The sequence below is a fragment of the Panthera onca genome, chromosome C2 (genome assembly GCF_046562875.1).
Source record: "Panthera onca isolate mPanOnc1 chromosome C2, mPanOnc1 haplotype 2, whole genome shotgun sequence".
Taxonomy (NCBI): domain Eukaryota; kingdom Metazoa; phylum Chordata; class Mammalia; order Carnivora; family Felidae; genus Panthera; species Panthera onca.
This window is the reverse complement of record NC_138347.1, coordinates 68,298,486-68,319,189: the sequence shown is the minus strand read 5'-3', so window position 1 is coordinate 68,319,189 and position 20,704 is coordinate 68,298,486. Positions and strand designations below refer to the sequence as shown.

General features: G+C 37.0%; 1 protein-coding gene across 1 annotated transcript in view; it reads right to left on the bottom strand.

The window, feature by feature from the left end:
• SLC49A4 (solute carrier family 49 member 4) overlaps positions 1 to 20,704 on the bottom strand; it is an 82,219-nt gene that overhangs the window by 5,338 nt on the left and 56,177 nt on the right. The window contains exons 7-8 of the mRNA XM_060639787.3: positions 20,451 to 20,578; positions 6,462 to 6,644 (exon numbers count right to left, since the gene is read on the bottom strand). Of these exons, the coding sequence (XP_060495770.3) occupies positions 6,462 to 6,644; positions 20,451 to 20,578 (311 nt within the window). The remainder of the gene's footprint in view (positions 1 to 6,461; positions 6,645 to 20,450; positions 20,579 to 20,704) is intronic.

Below are 20,704 nucleotides of genomic sequence, written 5' to 3'. Positions count from 1 at the left end.
TGGTGGTGGTGGGGATAACTTCCCTAGTTTAATATCTCTTTAGCAATTTCAATGAAAACAACAACAACAACAACAACAACAACAACAACAACAACAAATGAAGGGAAAAAGCTCCCTGGTACATTTTTTCCTTTGGGCACTGCTATAGGTTTATATTTTCCTTTTGTACTTCTACAGAATACTAATACTGCCTTAATCTTCAAAAATCATCCTAAAGATTTCTACACTGCTGCTTTCAATCAATCCATAATTCATATGGCTAAAAGAGCAATTTATGCTCAGGAATGGAAATCAGAAAACCAAGTGGTAAGAAAAGGTGCTGAAATACTTTTTTTTCTGTAATATGCTTACAAAAGCAGGCTCCCCACCTCTCAATTTTTACATTTTAAAAGTCAGACATGCTATTCTATAGCATACAACAAAGACATATATTTCAATGGTATTTCTATGCAAAGCTGTTTCTGTGCTTTACTTGGATTGAGTATAATCTAAACACCCAGGAAGGCTGTGACCCCTGGAATCTTGTCTTTATTCCAATATCCCCTGAAATGACACACCAGCATTTTCAGCTTTTATATTAACCATGTAGCTTCTGGATTTCTGATGATAATTTTAACAGGCAAAAAGAAGCAGTTAAAAAAAATAAGAGAAAAAGCAGTAAAATAGAACAGCATACTATTTATATTAAAAGTGAACATTCTGGGGATGCCTGGGTGGCTCAGTCGGTTCCGACTTCTGCTCAGGTCATGACCTTACGGCTTGTGAGTTTGAGCTCAGAGCCTGGAGCCTGCTTCATATTCTGGGTCTCCCTCTCTCTCTCTCTGCCCCTCTCCCGCTCATGCTGTCTGTCTCTGTCTCTCAAAAATAAACATTAAAAAAAAAAAATTTTAAAGTGAACATTCTGACTTTTAAGCAACAGCTAAAAAAAAGTATGGTACTTGACAAAGTAGTCTACAACAATGACATTTTCTAAATCTTAAGAGACTGTATTTTATGGGGAGCTAGAGTAACACACATGTAGCAGCAACCAACTTGTCCTTGCTCTCCTCAAACCTAGAAATTTATCGAATATTGCGAAAGCAGACCTTTTATTTCATCAGAGTTGTAAATTATTCCTTCGCCCTGGGTTCAGATGAAATCTATAAAAATGCCTCATAACTGCTGTTTAGTGTTATGGTTTAGTTGGTTTTCACTACTGTGCCTTCCTCTGAAAAGTTAAGTCCACCTTTTAGTTAAGTTCACTTGGCTCAACCAACTACAAGTGTTCTTTGAAATTATTTGCCATTTCAGAAAGCAAAAAGGTATGCATCTATATATTTTCCCACTGAAAACCGTTCACATGAACCACAGCTTAGGTGCTCTAATAAGCAGGAAATGGCTTGCTTAAAAGTTTAACATGACCTTCGAGTAGCAAAGTCACCTGCTGTCCTTTCTGAGCCTGGTGTCATATGACATAATTGAACCAAGAGAATCCTGATTCATTGAAACGTTCTTAAACTTGACACCTTTTTAAAAGGAACACAGCTTTCTAATATTCCTTCTTTCGGTCTTTCACTAGAGAAAGTACGAATCTATTCTACACAGTTTGCCTCTCTCTCTATTTTTGCTGGTTCTCTATCATTTATTATATATACTGCATCCTGAGTACTGTCTGCCAGTTTTACAGTTTAGACAGGTGCTATGCTATGTTTTACTCAGTGAAGTGGGCTCTGCACCAAATGGTGATGTTCTTCTGGGATTATCTAATTAGGATTTCGCTCATCCTCTTACTTTTTTCTTCTAGAAGCACTCTTATACTCTTCATCTCATCTTTCCCTTTAATGATGTTATGCTTTTGTTTTCTATCACCTTTGAGTACTTGTCTGTTCCCAGATACCACCCTCTGGAACCAACCTTCTACTTTCTTTGGGAATTTAACCAGAATTATGATGATTTAACAAAATTGCCTCTATTCACCCTCAAGAAGAGCCAGCTGACATCATGATCTCATGGTATAATGCCCTGCTGTCTTCACTCCACATTAAGTATCCAATGATCTAACCATAATGTTGTATGATTACTCCCTACATATAAAATTACTCCTGACTAGTCCATATCTGGTGAACCTATTCTGGTAACTAGCAGTCAATGCCTCCCCCTCAGCCAGGCTCCTGAATCTTTTGAGCCTCAATGCAGCCTCAGATTCATGTGGTCAGCTACTTCAAAAATGAAAGGCCAGAGGTAAAAACCTTTAGTTCATTTAGCCAAAACCTGCTGCAAAGCTTCTAGAACAACAACAACAACAAAAAAAAATAGCAAAACAATACAAACTTCAGAACAAGCTACAAACTATCAAGTAGAACATGAGAATATATTTCAAAGCATATAAAGAACCTAAGAGCACCCTCAGACTGATTTTGTCAAATTGAAGTTATTAGAATAAAGCTTCATTGCACTGTCTGAAATAACTCACTGAGATTCTCAAAGCAAACATTATACGAAGCAACTCAGTTTTATAAATATGCTTATATTAGGGAGCAAGTAACAGTTTTTGGCTTCTTTTTTTTCTTTTCTTTTTTTTTGAAAGTGACCTTGAAAACCCCAAGACAGAAAAACTCTAAGAAACTTCTGACACTGTTCCAGGTACCCCAAATAGAATAAAAACAGGACATGGGAGACCCTGTGGCCCAGGGCTCCAAAGAAGCCAGTGCCACTGGCATAGAAACTGGTATGACATCCATCGTCAATGATGGCAATGGCCATGATCTGCAAGCAAATCACCAGTGGAGCCTTTCTTGCTTGGCAAGCCATTCTAATGTGGTCATTTTGTGGCTAGTCTGTATAGCCCTGAAAAATTATATCTGACACAGCCACCCACTAAGTAGCACGTTGTGGGGAAATAAAATGCTAGTCAGAAAGTTTAGTACTTCTTCAAGGAGTGACCTACGAAACCAGAGATCTTCATGATGATTAAAATACAGGCCTTCCAATCACATAACTGACAGAATTGAGTCCTGACATGTAACTAACTTCTGGGTGAGTTTTTCAAGTTTTAACGTGACTGAATTATGGCATTTGAATGCTGGCTGTAATGGAAGGGACTTCCATTCATTCTATGAAATGTTTGGGGTACTGGCTGGGGAACTGAAAGTTATTTTTAGGAGATAACTTTGCAGAATCTTCAGACTTGTAATGTATGTATCCTCAAACCTCAGTTGTGAGGCATGTGAACTCCCGCTACAGGACTTTTGGGGAGAGATCAACTAGTCATACATGAAAGAGCCTCAACAAGGTCTTCATGGTTCTAGTAACCTTAGCCTTAGAGAGATGTGGGCATATTTGTATGCATTTATTACACACACTAACAAATAAACATGTAAAAAGCATTTTTTTTTAATGTTTATTTTTGAGAGAGGGAGAGAGAGTGAGCAGGGAGGGGCAGAGAGAGAGAGGGAAACAGAATCCCAAGCAGTGCGCTATTAGCACAGAGCCCAACACGGGACTGAAACTCATGGACCATGAGATCGTGACCTGAGCCAAAACCAAGTCAGACGCTTAACCGACTGCGCCATCCAGGCACCCCTAGAAAACAGAAGCCTAGGGGTGCCTGAATGGCTCAGTCTCTCTCTCTCTCTTTCTTGCCCCCAACCTGCTCACTCTGTCTCTCTCTCTCAAAATAAATAAACTTAAAAAAAAAAAAAAAAAAGAAGCCTAGATATTTAAATTATTACCAGCAAACAGCAAATTATCTAGAAGGAAACAAAACAAACATTTGGTGAGTGCCAGTAATGCCCTGGCCTAGGGCTCTTTCACACATACCTTCTCATTAACTCTCTAAAATGTCAAAATGAACTGAGATTTTCTTTTTTCCTGAAAATCATCTTGCCAGACTAAAATTAATTATTAAAGTTTCATTTTTCATAATAATCATGGAGATTACGCAGAAACCTTTAACACCCACACAAGAGATGTATACAAACATGTGACCAGAAACCAAGCAAAAAGAGGGAAGTTTTTTTCCCCAGCTGGATAAATCCTTGATCACATCAGTGAGACAGGAATTAGCAGAAACGTTGCTAAGTGTTTCTTCTGCCACCTATGCCAAAGAAACAAAAACATCTGCTTGTACCTGGTCACTAGGAATCTGCAAAATGGGGGGTGAACGCCAACTGATGTCAGTTCTAGCACCCTTGCGCCAGACTCCAGTCTCTGTTGAACAAGTTGAAAGCTGCAGCTGGACCAGCAGAGTGACACAGACTCTCTACTGGCCAAGCAAGATGGTCAGGGGTACACTGGGCTCTTCCATAGTCAGTGTAAGGGTAGTTAGTCTCTGCCTTAAACTGATGAATAAACATGTGTTATGTTTTAGAGACCACATGCAAGAGGTTTCTTGGAGGATAACATTATCGGGCTTCTACTGTTGTCGTTTTTATATACTGGGAGGACAAAACTTATTCCCAGCAGACAGAAAAAAACACGCTCTACCAGGCTGCAGGGACCACTTAGCAGAGCTGTGTCCGTGGGCTGGAAAATTGTTTCTACACCTGAGGGGGCAACATAGCCATCTCTCATACTTTACCATGCAAAAAGAGAGGCATTAAGCCTCTTAACTTCAACTGTGACAAACTGAAGTGGATTAAAGCTGATGTGTAATAATTGTTTATTCTATTTGGAATTGTTTGTTCTGTTTAGAAAACACATTGGAGGGAAAGACCTTATTCTAACACCTCCTGATGGCATTTTCCCTAATGGAAACACATGTTTTCAAGAGGACTGTCAACAGGAGTCTGGCTTCATCAATCTCTCTCTCCTTCATAAGAGAAACTGACCTCACATCAAGTTTAGGAAAGTTAAAACCTACTTCGCCTGCATTACTGATTGGTGGAAATGATCTAGTTTGTTGTTAATCATATATATTAAGAAATTAACATATCATTTGGATGCTTTTTGCTGTTAGGTGAAAATGCTATGTTAAAAGTTGTCTAAAACCCAGGCCAGATTCTGTTTCATCAGCTTTGAAAGTTTCAAAAATGTATTTTCCAGTCAAGGTGGTTATTGTGGCTATTATTTCAATTATAAGACTGTCAGGAAGTTTCCTATAAAATATTAGGCCTCTTGGATTGTCACACTTTAGAGCATGTGTTACATTTGAATCTTAAAATTAGATTCTTCCATGTACAAATTATGCAAATTTACTGGTATTTGATGAGCAGTTAAGAGAAAAGCAATGAGGAAAAAAAGGTAGTAATAACAGATTGCTTATGATGAGGAAATAAAATAGGATACAAGCCTAGTAGAAATTAATAAAAATTTACATTCAAGAATCACAAGTATAAACCCTTAACATGCAAGAAAAAAATACTAGATAATTATGCTCAAATGTTTCAAAACAGCAAGACAGATTTTGGACAGAGAAGAATGAGTAACAGAGAAAACCAAACAGCTGTGCAAAACGGAGTCACTACAAACCCATGGATCCCAACCTCAGGTGGCCTGCCTTCAGTGTGCCCAGCAATCTTTCCAGCTGTCCCTGCGGTGTCTCCTCCCATCCCTCCAAGGTTATTTTAATGTTCCATTCTCTCCTTAAGCCCTGTCTCCACTATCTTCCCACCAGCTCTTGACAGACAACTGGCTTCTAAGCAGAAGCTGGTGCCATCAAGAAGGAGCTCCTTCAACAATCGCCCTGGGAAGCGTGTCTGCCTCTGTGGCCGCCCGCACTGCTTCCTCTCCTAACTCCTTTTGTCCAAGTCTAACTCCTCCACTTGAGTTCAGGACCCCATCCCTTCCTCTCTTGTAACGGCCTCCCTTTTCTTCAAAGGCGTACCCCCTGGGTTCTCACTTCAACCTTCTTTTCACTCTATACCTGTGCTGACCAATTCACTAGCCACTAGCTATGTGTAGCTATTTAAATTTCAACTTACATTAATTAAAAGAAAATGGTAAAAAGTCCAATCCCTTACTTGCACTAGCTGAGTGTGGCTAGTGGTACTGTACTGGACAGTAAAGAACACTGCCAGCCTCCTAAAAAGTTTCACTGGAGAGTGCTGTTCCTTATATTCTACCCACTCCTTGGGTGACCTCTCATTCATCTCTAAGGATTGACACTACAAATCTACCTCTGACTTTAACTTGTACCTTATGTTAAGACAGTAGATTCTAAGTATCTTTTAAAAAGCAATATACCAGTGGTTCTCAACAAGAACCAGTATATTAGAATCACTTGGTGGGTTTTTAAAAATACAAATACAGGGCCCCAGTCCAGGTTAATTAAACCAGAAACTCTAGGGAGTGAGGGTGCATTACATTAGTCTAGGATGCATTTCAAGAAAAACAAAACGGAGGATCTTTTTTTTAGGCACCTGAAAGCTTTGTCAAAGTAATTTGCTTTGGTGAGAATTCTCCACATAAATTCCCTATACACCAGTGCCACAAACCTCTCTCGTAACACATTTAGATAGTAAATAAAAAGTCAAATTTCTTACCTGTGTGATAAAATGTGAGAAAAAATAAAAGTACTCCCATGAACATATTACTTAAAAAAGTGACAACTCCACAAGTAATTCCTTCTGGAACTGGGTAGACAGTCTCCACAAAAAGCTCAAAAAATATAGGTATACTGCTATTCAAGAACACTCCCAGGAGAATGCAGGAGGCATATAATGTCACTAAAATGAAAACACAAACATTTTAGTTTCATGGTAGCAACAGTGAGTCATATCAGATAGATCTTCTGGGTATTCTCTTTCAGAAGTATCAACTCTGGAATTTCATATCTTTTCAATGGTAGTTGATAAAGTTTGACAAAGCATCACATATCTGTCAGCTCTTCTTTGCTCAGGTTTTGTGGAGTAGATAGGAGAAGGTTTTGTTGCCAGATGACCATCAGGATTTGCTTTATCATTTTGGTTTGGATTACTTCAAAGCACAGAAGTGATTTCATCACTATAATCATTTCACCACTATAATATATAATTAAAAGGGTTCTTCTCCCTCAGTCACACTCCTGGCAGACAGAGGTTTACATAAAATACAGCAACTTAATTTGAAATCTAAACTCATTCTATAATTTTAAAGAAAACTTAAAATCTAAGAATAAATGTAAGAAACATTAAGTGTTCCTAAAAATTACATATTTAAAAGGACTGGTTAGTAATCATCTTCAAATACAAAATAAAAATATTTAGTATGTAACTCCCGGAGAAATGCTAAAAATATAACTAGTCTTCAGTTTTGGAATGAATTTTATGTCAACAGTTTTTAAAAAATACATAACTTTTTATATGTTAACAGAATTTAAATAAAAATTTAGAGAAAAAATTAAAAATATGTAACTTTTTAGGAAGATAGAAAAAAAATTTCACCCAGAAATGTATAATATATAGTAGTTAGGATCCCAGGTTAGCAATAAAAAGCCCATTAACCCTATTCTGTAGTGAAATCTTTGATCTTTGAATAAGGGCATTATTCTTATTCTTAGAAAAATGTCTAGGGAAATGCACCCCACTCCAAGGAATTTTTTCATAGCTACAAATGTTCATTATTTTAAATTTGAAGGTGAAAAAAGAACCAATGGGGTAAAAATGATATCCTATAGAACACATCCCTTTTGGACTAGTAAGTATATCATACCCATAGATAATAATGAGTAGAATTTATTCTAAGCCTAAGGTTAGCAGGAAAATACATTTTATTTTAAGAATTCTGAAGATCTAATTGGCTTTATTAAATGATTCATAACTGGGCAGCATCCCATCCAGCAAGTAGAGGGGAACTTTGGGGAAAATATTTTATTTTTTTCTGGGAAAATATTTTGAATATTTGTTAAGGAAAAATTCTTTTTTGAAAATATTTATTTATTTATTTAGAGAGAAGGAGTGTGCCAACAGGGGAGGGGCAGAGAGAGGGGGAGAGAACCCAAGCAGGCTCCATGATGTTAGCACAGAGCCCAATGTGGGGCTTGATCCTACAGCCTTTGAGACTGTGACCTGAGCTGAGATTAAGAGTCAGACATCTAACCAACTGAGCCACCCAGATGCCCTGGAAAAAAAATTTCTGTATAGGAACCTCAACTTCCATTTCCTCCTCTAATTATACTAGCCTTTCAGGATTATAAAATATTTAGTCATTCTAATAACACAAATAGCTGGTGATTATACTGATTTTCTTTGACTAGGAGACACATATGAAAAGAGAGAACAAAAGGATCACCGTGAATAAAGAACATACTACTGGCTAAAGCAGTGACCAAATTATTCACAGAATTAAACGGGAAGCATCTGATAGTTAAAATAAATACCACTTAAAATATGAAGTAACTTTCAAGATTCTTTTTTTTTTTATTTTTTTTAATGTTTATTTATTTTTGAGACAGAGAGAGACAGAGCATGAACGAGGGAGGGTCAGAGAGAGAGGGAGACACAGAATCTGAAACAGGCTCCAGGCTCTGAGCCGTCAGCACAGAGCCCGACGCGGGGCTCGAACTCACAAACCGCGAGATCATGACCTGAGCCAAAGTCAGATGCTTAACCAACTGAGCCACCCAGGCGCCCCTCAAGATTCTTAAAAACAAAACCCCTCATGCTCACTATATATTTGCTAGACACATATCACATAAACAAATCAACACATTCCCCTTTTCATGTGACTCATTAGTGGGACATTTGGAAATGTAGGGATGGAATGTCATCGGTAGCTTTTATAGCATACTCTATCTACAAAACACTCTATAATAATTTATCAGCCAGACAGTGGTAATCAGAGCAGAGATGGCTATCGACCCAAACACAGATGAGTCTAAGAGTTCAAAATAAGAGAATATTGAAATAAATGCCAGGAAGAATCAATCTCTTAAGAACCAGGAAGTGCTACTTCTAAAGATTCACAAACTACTAATAGAATCAGCTGTTTCGCACTCTCAACAATAGCCAAATTATGGAAAGAGCCTAAATGTCCATCAACTGATGAATGGATAAAGAAATTGTGGTTTATATACACAATGGAATACTACGTGGCAATGAGAAAAAATGAAATATGGCCTTTTGTAGCAACATGGATGGAACTGGAGAGTGTGATGCTAAGTGAAATAAGCCATACAGAGAAAGACAGATACCATATGGTTTCACTCTTATGTGGATCCTGAGAAACGTAACAGAAACCCATGGGGGAGGGGAAGGAAAAAAAAAAAAAAAAGAGGTTAGAGTGGGAGAGAGCCAAAGCATAAGAGACTGTTAAAAACTGAGAACAAACTGAGGGTTGATGGGGGGTGGGAGGGAGGGGAGGGTGGGTGATGGATATTTGAGGAGGGCACCTTTTGGGATGAGCACTGGGTGTTGTATGGAAACCAATTTGACAGTAAATTTCATATATTAAAAAATAAAAAAAATTAAAAAAAAAAAAAGAATCAGCTGTTTCTAGGAAACACGTTTGGAAATAATCCTTTTGACATTTTTATGTCTGAAATATACCCTTACATGTAGTTTGTAATCAGGCAAGTGAAAATGAAAAATTACCACAATATGTATATAACAATTGCATGTTGTAAAAGAAAGAAAGAATGATAATGTAATGATAAGGATATACAAAAAGAGGACTATCAGTATGAAGTCTTGAAAAGAGAGGTTTGGTTTTATCGATTTTTATCAAGCATGGTACAAAAAAAAATGAGACACACACACACACACACACACACACACACACACACACACACACACAGAATTTCTCAGAGAAGCAGAGCTTGGTGAAGCAGGGGGCCCCATCTGAAAACTCAAGATCATCCAACTCCCTTGGTTTCATTTCATGTTCATTAAGAATCTTATGATTTTGGTTTCCTAGGTATCTGAATTCTGGAAAGGGAAGAGGAAATCTTTATCACTGGAAATATTAGACTTCTATTATAATTAAACTTTGTTGATAGAACTGTAAATAGTTCATCTTCTGATGGTAATTTGAAAATGCTTTTCAAAACAAATAATGCACTTACTCTTTGACCCAACAATTCCACTTCTAGGTATTTATTCTATAGCTATGCAGGTACAAGATTATAGAGAACACTCATTGCAATATTGTTTGTAGCACAAAAAGATTATAAATAAGCTAAGTGTCCACCGATAGGGGGTTGGTTGTTTAAAAATGTATCAAACATCAAAGGTGTATTATGCAACTATTAAAAATGGAAGTAACTCTGTCTATACTGATATTAATGATATCTAAGGTGCGTAAGTGAAAAAGGTGAAGAGTGTTATCTTTTTAAAAAGAACACATGCACTGCTGTTTGTAAATTTATAGAATTCTCTGGGCAAATACCTAAGAAACTGACATATAGGGTTGCCTCTAAAGAGAAAAACTGGAGGCCACAGGAGGGTAGACATTTTCATTTTATACCTTTTTCCTATTATTTGAATTTGAATTATTTACTTTGTGCGTATCTTAGCTATTTAAAAACAAAAGAACTGGGGGCGCCTGGGTGGCTCAGTCGGTTGAGCGTCCGACTTCAGCTCAGGTCACGATCTCACGGTTTGTGAGTTCGAGCCCCGCATCAGGCTCTGGGCTGGTGGCTCAGAGCCTGGAGCCTGCTTCCGATTCTGTGTCTCCCTCTCTCTCTGCCTCTCCCCCATTCGTGCTCTGTCTCTCTCTGTCTCAAAAATAAACATTAAAAAAAAAAAATTAAAAAAAAAAAGAACTGTATTGTAAACTAACGAAATAGCAGCTGATCCAACCTGCCCCCCCATGTAAGTTTCTTAGCTCACTTATTCAGAAATGGCTATCACTGAGTGGCAAGACCCCTAGACCTAATGTCTACACCTGGGAGCCATGTAACTCAGCCCTTGTGCAGGATGCTTGACACAAATATTCTCACTTCATTTTATAAGAATTCCTATTACATGTAGGATAGACGAGCTAAGATGTGTAATATAACTTCAGAGGCCAGTAATCAAAAAGCCAAGTATTTTCAGGGTGCCTGGTGGCTCAGTTGGCTAAGCATCCAACTTCAGCTCAGGTCATGATCTCACGGTTCCTAAGTTCAAGCCCTGCATCAGTCTCTGTGCTGACAGCTCAGAGCCTAGAGCCTGCTTCAAATTCTGTGTCTACCTCTCTCTCTGCCCCTCCCCCGCTCATGCTCTCTCTCCCTCTCAAAAATAAAATAAACATTAAAAAATTAAAGAAAAAGCAAGTATTTTCATTTAATTCTCTCACTCTTGGGGTTTGCTTCTTCTATTATATAAAAATGATGACCAAGAGGTTGTTTTACACTGGATGGATGTGCTGAAATCACTTGTTATTGCATAAAGGATCAAAATAGTTTACATAGGAAAGGGTTAAATTAAGATCATTCATAATCAAAGTGGGGAAAAGTAGCTGTGTCAGGACTGAATTCATATACTCCCCAGTGCTCTGGGACATGCACAAAGTAGAAGCCGATTTGAATTTGACTTTCATTTGAGTTTTTAGTTTAGAGTCTGATACAGTATCTTTATACACTGGTTTGTCTGATCCAGTGGGTGAATGTCATCTACGAAAAGTCAGGCAGACAAGATAATTTCCTGCTCGTCAGAGAGGGCTCAAACTACATAATTGTTAAGTATTTCTATGACTTTTTATGATACTAAAATTATAATAAACTGCCTTTCAATTAAAAAGTCAAGGTAATTTGGCAGAACAAATACAATGCTGATGCAGAGTTTTTTCAAAGAAGTTAATAAAATTTCACAGGCCCACAATTCAAACTGCAAAAAACAAAGTCCTGTGCAACACAGAATACAGTTACAATGGATGTGTTTCAAGAACACAAATTGGATCATAACCCTGAAACTACTACCTCCCCCACTCCTGCTCCCAATGGCAAACCAAGTCAGTTAACCTTACGGACATAAAACTACGTATAAATAAATTTTTAGTAACCCAAACACTCAAACCTTAGGTGTCATAAAATAAATCACAAAATTTCAGGTAAGAACTATTCCCATTCAACATTTAATGAGATTCTTTTTTTCATTATTATTATGTTTATTTATTTTTGAGAGAGAGAGATAGAGTGCGAGCAGGGGAGGGGCAGAGAGAGAGAGGAAGACACAGAATCTGAAGTAAGCTCCAGGCTCTGAGCTGTCAGCACAGAGCCCGACGTGGGGTTTGAACTCACGAAAGGTAAGATTATGACCTGAGCCGAAGTCGGACGCTTAACTGACTAAGCCACCCAGGTGCCCCAACCATTTAATGAGATTCTTAAGATATCATTAATAACGAAACAATTTTCAATCTTGGGTTTACATAATTTTTAAGGCATTTTTAAAGCTGTTTTCAAATATATTATATTTGATCACCTTATCGACCCTTTGAAGCAGGTAAAGCATTTTACAGATGAAGTGACGAAAGTTCTGGAAGTCAAAATGACTTATTTGGAAACAATGTAAATTAGCTTTGCTAAAAATAATATAATTAAGGTGTACAGAATCTAGCATGAAGCCACTGTGTCAGACTGAAAAACAAAACAAAACAAAACAAAAACCCCCCAAACCCCAAACAAGACTTGGTATTTCTTTTATTCAATCGTATTCACACAAAAAGCATGCTTCCCCAATCTGTGTTCAGCACTAAAAGCTTGAAGTGACTGAACATAAATAAGCTAGATGACAAAATAAAAAACCCAAAAAGTTACAAAGAAGATGAACCTTAATCATGATACATGTAAAATGGGTTCAAAAATGATTGTTTAGGTATTTAATAGGGAAAACATAAGACTTTTTTCAAAACCATTTATCAGGCACCTATTTTTTGTAAGCCACTATGTTGGAACAATAAATAGGACACACTGTATCCTCAAATGACTCCTAACCTAAAGGAATATGATCGACAGCTATTGGCTTAGTAGCCATTTATATGCACAGTGTGAAGAAAATAATTATACTTCATTCCTTTTTCTTAAAAAAAAAAAAAAAGCTATGTCTAACCATGAGAAGCAATAGCCCCCACTATCAGGTGCTGAGTATAGCAGGAAAAGTGGGCTGAAATCTATTAGCAATAGGTTTTAAGGAAAACCCTGACAAAGTATGGTAGGTTTAGAAGAGACTGATTGTGGTGGTCAGTGCTGGGAATCCATGTTTGATGAGGGCAGCTTGTGAGAACTGGTGGATGCTTAGATTAAGGCTAAGGTCAGACAAGACAGGTACAATGTTTTGAGGGTGTCAGTGGAAGAGGGAGGGAGCTGACTTGCCCTGTGGGCTGTGTTGCTCCAAATCAGCTCTCTCCATAGGAGGAAGAATTTCCCAGGACCCAGAGCTGATAAACAATGGGACAGGGAATGGCTTCCTCATCCAGGTGGGATTCCAGTTGCAGTGAGATGGGCATATCTCTGGATTGTAAGCAAAGAGACTCACTTATTGAATGATAAGTTATACCAGATGATAACTGAGGTTCATTTAAGCAGATCAATAACAAATAAATTTAGGTAGAGAGCCTAACTAAAACTAAAACTAAAACTTTCATAGGTGCTTCTCAGTAGATATGAATAATAAAGAATTTCTTTCCAGTTTTATTAGGAAGTATTATAAATAAGAAATAAGATTATAAAATAAGTACAATAAATTTTTATCATGAAAAGTTTTAAGGATTAGAATCAAGAAATTTCCCTGAAGAGTTGGTTTATTAATATACTTTATTGGATAAATTTTATGATTATGCATACTGACTAAATTTTATTTTATGATAAAGTTAGTAAAGCTACCTGGGAATTATTAGATTAAACCTTTATTAAAAATATTTCTACAATCTAAATTAACCTTGATATTGCATTTGAAAATACTCCTTCAGGAAATAAAGACACACGTATAAAGAGAAACAGTAAACATTCACAATATGTTTGTTCATGGGTTTTAGGTGTGTTGAATATACGGGATACACACATACATATGTACACACACACTGATATAACATTTCTATATTGTTGAGCTGTGCCTCTCTTCTCAGCCTCAGATTTTCTTCCTAAAAATGATTGTTGTGGCCTTCATGATCTGCCACTGATTAAAACATGCAGTACATGAAACCGTGGTTTCAAAAAAGTATAGGGCATATTTTGCTGCAATATTCATTAATAGCAATGACTTTATTTATGTTATTATTTTATTTGTGTCCCTTGTTTAGCCTCTTTGTTGGCATAGGTTAGTCCTATAAAGGCTGACAGTTATGTTTAGAGTCTCTTACGGTGGAAGGCAAGGTAGTTATCTTGCAGAAATGAAGCACAACTAATAACCCTTTGAAATAGTGGGCCCAGAGTAGAGATTGGTTGTACTATATCAGGTAGTATAGGTATAGGTTTATCAGTAACTTTTAAGTTCCCAAAGAACTACTTACGGTTCTATAGAAGGCAATGCACAGTTGCATCACGGAACACTGATCACCTGGTCAAGCCCTCTATCTTTCAGAAACAGAGTCTGTTTACAGACTCATTTCTCTTCTTGAAAATCTCCATGGATAAACATTATATTATCTTGCTCAATAGGTCCTATCAGCATATCATGGCTCTTACATTTAAGATTTTTCACAAATCCATTTTCTTCCTTTAATCCACCTTCTGTTTTTTCCTTCTTGATCACAGAATCATGAACATGAGTAACAGTCACTTCTAGTTCATAAAGTTGGAAAGAATAATTAAGTCACTTACCTACCTTTCCTTAAAATCCCTAATTTCCTTAAAAGTGTGCATATTATAATCATGCTCATCATCCCTTTCTGAATTTTCTCATTTCCCCTCCATTTTGGGGTAAATGTATGTTTTTATTTCTTTGCATGCTGTTAAAGTGGGACATAATTATCTTAATAAAAGCAAGATACATGAAAATATATTAAGAGGATCACTCTCTACCCTATACATGTCACATGCCTTTCAATACAACCAAGTATATTTTCCTTCTTCAAATAGCACTTGAAGTCAGCTTGTAGTCACCTATCATTGTCAAGGGGCTCGTGTCTAGCTTATCTTTCCCCCTTACTCCTCACTCACTATCTATGTCTGACTTTGCCACTGAGGCCTTCCAGTAACTTGAATTAGATAAAGAACCTCCCAAGGCCACTTCTGCTAAAACTCAAATTATATTGTTTCAGTAAACTCAACACCAAAGTGCTAACATTTTTCAAAATGCCGTTTTCAAAGCATTTATCTGTTCAGTGAAAAATGACTGTGTGAGTTGTGGCAAACGGGGCTAGATGTCTACTTTTCAGATAAGGTGAAATGCATTTTCATAACTTTGTATATAGAATATGCTTCAAGATTTTGAAACTCACATTATCTAGTCATGAATTTATTTATTTGCCCTGTTGAAGATACTTCAATTAATAAACATATAACACAATTATAAATTCTGAATCTCCTTAAGGAAATAAAAGCATACTGCTGATAGCTTCCAAGGGCATGTATATATGCAAGTACACGTATCAAAATAGTGCACTTTTATGGGGCACCTCGGTGGCTCAGTCAGTCAGTTAAGCCACCAACTCTTGATTTTGGCTCAGGTCGTGATCCCAGGGTTCTGAGATTGAGCCCCACGTCAAGCTCTGCGCTGACAGTGTGGAGCCTGCTTGGGATTGTCTTTCTCCTTTTCTCTCTGCCTCTTCCCCACCTTTTGATTGCTCTCTCTCTCACAACATAAATAAATAAACATTAAAAAAAAAAAGTGCACCTTTAGATAGGATGGAATGATTCAGTTTTTCTTCTATAGAGACGGCAACAATAGTATCAAGATCAGTGGACCACAAAATATTGCAACAGAAGACTTTAGCAGTAACAGCACTTTTAAACATGGCTTGAACAAAATTAACTAGCTTTTAATTTATTAAGTCAGTAATTACAATCAATGCATATATTTTCACACTTTTCATGTAGAGTCCTCTGTTATTTAAAAGTAACAAAAGGAATACTAAATTTACTGGAAATGGTAAAAAGACTAGATATTTTCCACATTAAAAATAGAATAATGACTCTGGTAAAAAAGAAATACGAATTTGCCATTACTGGCTTTAAATATCAGTCTAAAGGTCTAGATGTGTCTATAATTAGATTTTGTAGTAAGTTCCCTTTCATGAAACCTCTTTTACTTAGAAGGAATTAGGTCAGATTTTTACAAAGGCAGTAAGAGTATCTGTGACAGATTTATTCAAATTCTCCATTGTTCCACTAAAATGTGCCCTTTTGCCTTTCTGCAGCTAGTGCTGAATAACAAAGAGTGGCCACAGTTGCTATTATTTGCAGTAAGTCATACCTACTGAGATTCAAAATGCAGGTGGGGTGCCTGGTTGGCTCAGTAGGTTAAGTGTCCAACTCTTGATTCTGGCTCAGGTCATGATAAGTGTGATATCGAGCCCTGCATGGGGCTCCACAGTGACAGTATGGAGCCTGCTTGGGATTCTCTATCTCTGCCCCTCCCCCACTCTCTCAAAATAAATTAATAAACTTAAAAAAAATGGAGGTAATGTACACTTCATTCATTCATTCACTCACTCATTCACTCATTAGTCAGGATCTAGAGCTAGGTAGTGGGTTGGGAGTTGGGTGTCAGAATTTATAAGGCACGAGTCTATGCTCCAGATTTTGTGATTGGTAGGGGAGGTAAGACACACATTCAAGTAACTATTAAATGGTATCAGGAAAGAAAAAAAATCCCACTATGATCATTCAGAGAAGGACTGAAAAGTCTAGGTTTCAACAGTGTGCTTTTAATTTAACGCATCTTTCAGGAGTTTCTTTCTTTCAGGAGTTTCTAAGTGACATTCAAAAACTCACTTGTAATTGAAAACAACAGTAGAATTTATAAATTCAGTTGTTAAGATGGCCACACAAACTCAACCTTTCAATTCTGGCTTTGATTTAATTTAGAATTCTGCTTTCCTTTCTGTCCAACATAATTGTTTTCAAGGACAGATGGGAAAACCATAGTCCTGACCAAGGTCAATAATATCAATTTTCCCTTAAGATTTAAAAAGATGTATAGTTTTCAAATATATACTTTCTTTTTTCTGATTATAAAAGTAAAAAAATGCTCATTATTACAAATCTAGACAAAAAAGAAGGCAATAAAAGAAACATTCTTACTGCCACCACCCAGAGATAAAACTGTTAATTCATCATGTTAAATAGAAAACACATAAAATTTAATGAATGCAATATCTTATAACGAATATTCTACACTTAATTCAAGGGAAAAATGTGTTCATTATGTACTCATAACTTTGTTATTATAAAATCTAACAGATACATACAAAAATCTGAGTGTAATGTTATATGAGGAGTTGTAAACTAAAACTATTCTACCGGAATGTTGTGCAATTGCTAAATTATGAAATTATACCAGAATAAAATAAAACAAAAAATTCTGGCCCAAAATACTTGCCAAAATTGCTCAAAAACCTAATGTAGGTATGTTAGTATAAAAAAAGTACACAGTATCCAAAACTTATTACTCTGGACAACTGGGCTTTATAGGCAAAGCAATAAAAATTAAAGTTAAGGATACCTGGCAGGATGGTACAAAACAGAGATTTCCAAACCTTCCTTTGCAGCACCCTTAGTGCCTTAGTAATTTTTTCATGGTGCCCCAAGGCCAAAAGAAATAGCTAACAATTCTGTTAATTACATAGTTAGGTCCAAACAATTTAACATATATTATATATATATATGTGTATATCTATCTATCTATCTATCTATCTCTCTCTATATATATGTGTGTGTATATATAGATATATATCGATAGATATATAGATATATATCTATATATACATCTCAAATAACCACAATTGCTTACTAATGAGACACGTGCATCTGATGGGCAATGCATGCCTTCTCAAATCTTGGGATCAACTCTTACAATCAGATCGACACCCTCATTTCCTGGTCCTGATTTTTGTGCAGCACTTGCTTTTTATCACAGCAGCTGCAGGAAACCTAACTTCGCAGAGACGTGATGTCATCGAAAAGAATGTAGTAGGATCTAATGACGAAACTGGGAACTCTCTTGAACTAGACGTTCACAAAGTGTCTGACGGATGTGGAATATCTCTGTGTTTCCTTCAGAAATTTAGGGGGTATAGCTCAGGGGTAGAGCATTTGACTGCAGAAATTTAAAATAACCCACGTTGCCCTTTTGAGTTTGCTGTGGAACTCCAGGGAAGCTGGCCTGGTGTAGTTTGGTAGTCGTGGATATAGGGCAACCTATAAAAGTGTCACTGTAGAAGTGGTAGGAACTCCAAAATAAAGGCTGTCTTTGGAGTGCCAGGGTGGCTCAGTCCATTAAGCAAGCATCTGACTCTCTATCTCAGCGCAGGTCTTGATTGCAGGGTTGTGAGTTCAAAGGCTGTCTTTGAAAAATTTGATACCTTTGATATATAAATTGCTGGTCCTTTTATAACAGAGCACTGAAATCCAAACTGGGATACTATGACATATTATTTTATAGACCATGAGGGCTCTGTTATTGTTTCTTCCTTTTTAAAATTTTTTTGAAGTTTATTTATTTTAAGAGACAGAGAGTGAGTGGGGGAAGGGCAGAGAGAGAGGGAGAGACAGAATCCCAAGCAGGCTCTGTGCTAGTGCACAGAGTCCAATATGGGGCCCGAACTCATGAACAGTGAGATCATAACTTGAGAGGAAACCAGAAGTCAGACACTTAACTGACTGAACCACCAAGGCACCCCCACTTCCTTTTTTTTTTTTTTTAAATAAAAGATTGCTCAAGATGCAGATTTTTTATTCCATTTGTAAGTAATAGCCACCTACTGGATTATGTGTTTATTATGGGATTATTTGTTATAAAGGTAGAATATAGGATTCTTTGTTACAAAGTAGGCTATAAAATTGTAGGATTATTTGCTGTAATAAGCACTTGTATGGGTAAGAGTTAACAAGAGTCTGAAGTGGCTCTATTGGGGCCTATTGACCAATGGCATGCGTATTTCATGGGGACCCCATTAGAGAAAGGTTCCTTTTGTCCGTATACAATTAAGGCTGCAGATGGAATTAAGGTTACTAATCAGTTGAGCTTAAAATTGAGAGCTTATCCTGAATTATCTGGGTGGGTTCAGTATAATCACAGGGATCCTTAAAAGTAGAGAAAAGAGCAGAGGATTAGACCTCAGAGGAAGATGTGACTTGGAAGAAAGGCGTGGGTAATGCTGTGTGAGAAGGACTTGACCCATGGCAGGCTTTAAAGATGGAGGAAGGGAATCCAGGAATCTGGGTGGCCTCTGGAGGTCAGAAAAGGCAAGATAGTGTATTCTTCCCTTGTCTAGAGTTTGCCCACACTTTGACTTTAGCTTAGTGAGACCCACATTGGACTTCTAACTTACAGAAATGTAACACAATAAACTGGTGTTGTTTTAAGCCACTGTATTTGTGATAACTTGTTATAGTGGCCATGGTAAACTAATACAGACCCCCAAATGACAGTATTGATAACAACACAATAGCGGAGCACCTGGGTGGCTCAGTTGGTTGAGTATTTGACTCTCAGTTTCAGCTCGGGTCATAATCCCAGGGTCATGGGATCAAGCCCCAAGTCGGGTTCTGCGCTGAGCATGAAGCCTGCTTAAGATTCATTCCTCTCTCTCTCTCTCTTTCTCCTAACCATCCCCCCACCCCCCGCCCCTCTCCCCTGATCATGCTCTCTCTAAAATAAAACAAAAAAAAATGCAATAGCAACTATAAATATTTCAGGTCAGGGGCACTTGGGTGGCTCAGTCAGTTAAGCGTCCAACTTCGGTTCAGGTCATGATCTCAGGGTCCGTAAGTTCGAGCCCCTCATTGGGCTCTGTGCTGACAGCTCAGAGCCTGGAGCCTGCTTTGGATTCTGTGTCTCCCTCTCTCTCTGACCCTCCTTCCCCATTCATGCTCTGCCTCTCTTTGTCTCAAAAATAAATAAACAGTAAAAAAAAAATTAAATATTTCAGGTCAATTAGATGAGCTGAATAAACTGTCTGTAATATACTTCCTAAAGGTATTTTCTAGTAAGTTTTGTTTTGTATTGATAGTGTAAGAAGACTGAATAACCTATAGGTGTAGAAAGAATTTTACTGGTATATACTTCAAACATCATAGCTTTTTGCCTCTGTTCATTTTCCTTACTGCTTAATGATGTAATGGCTATAAAGAAGATAAAAATTTCTGTATTATGCTCTGATATGAATTTTAAAAGAATATAGGCTTTTCCATGCTATATGAGTTTAGGCTAAGGATTACATTTCTTTTCCATGTGAAAATACCAATGAAAATATTTTTAGTTATTCTTGGACTCTTTTTAGATGGGAAGATAGTCTGATGTCTGGATGTGGGAGACCTTTTTGTATATTTATTAGTTTTAGAATTTTTATAGTTTTATATTAATTATTATTATATTTCCATTATATCTCTAACAAGGAAAATTCCTACTGTCTGGGTTTATATATTTTTGTGATCTGAAAATATCTATTCAAAGTTCAAAATAGTCTGTGTTCACCTGTGGTTAAAGGCAGGTGTGTGATGCTGTTCAAACAGGTCAGGGTGAACCACGTGGATGACAGTGTAGCCCCAGAAAACAGGAGGAGAAGAATTAGTTTCAGCATACCCCTGATAAAATCTGCAAACCTGAAAAGAAACAATGTTCTATTATAATTCTACTTGGATTTTTAAAATACTGTTTAAATCAATGACACACTTTCATTAAGCAATAATTTCTTGAAAAAATTTCTAGGAGTTCTTTTTAAAGCAAGT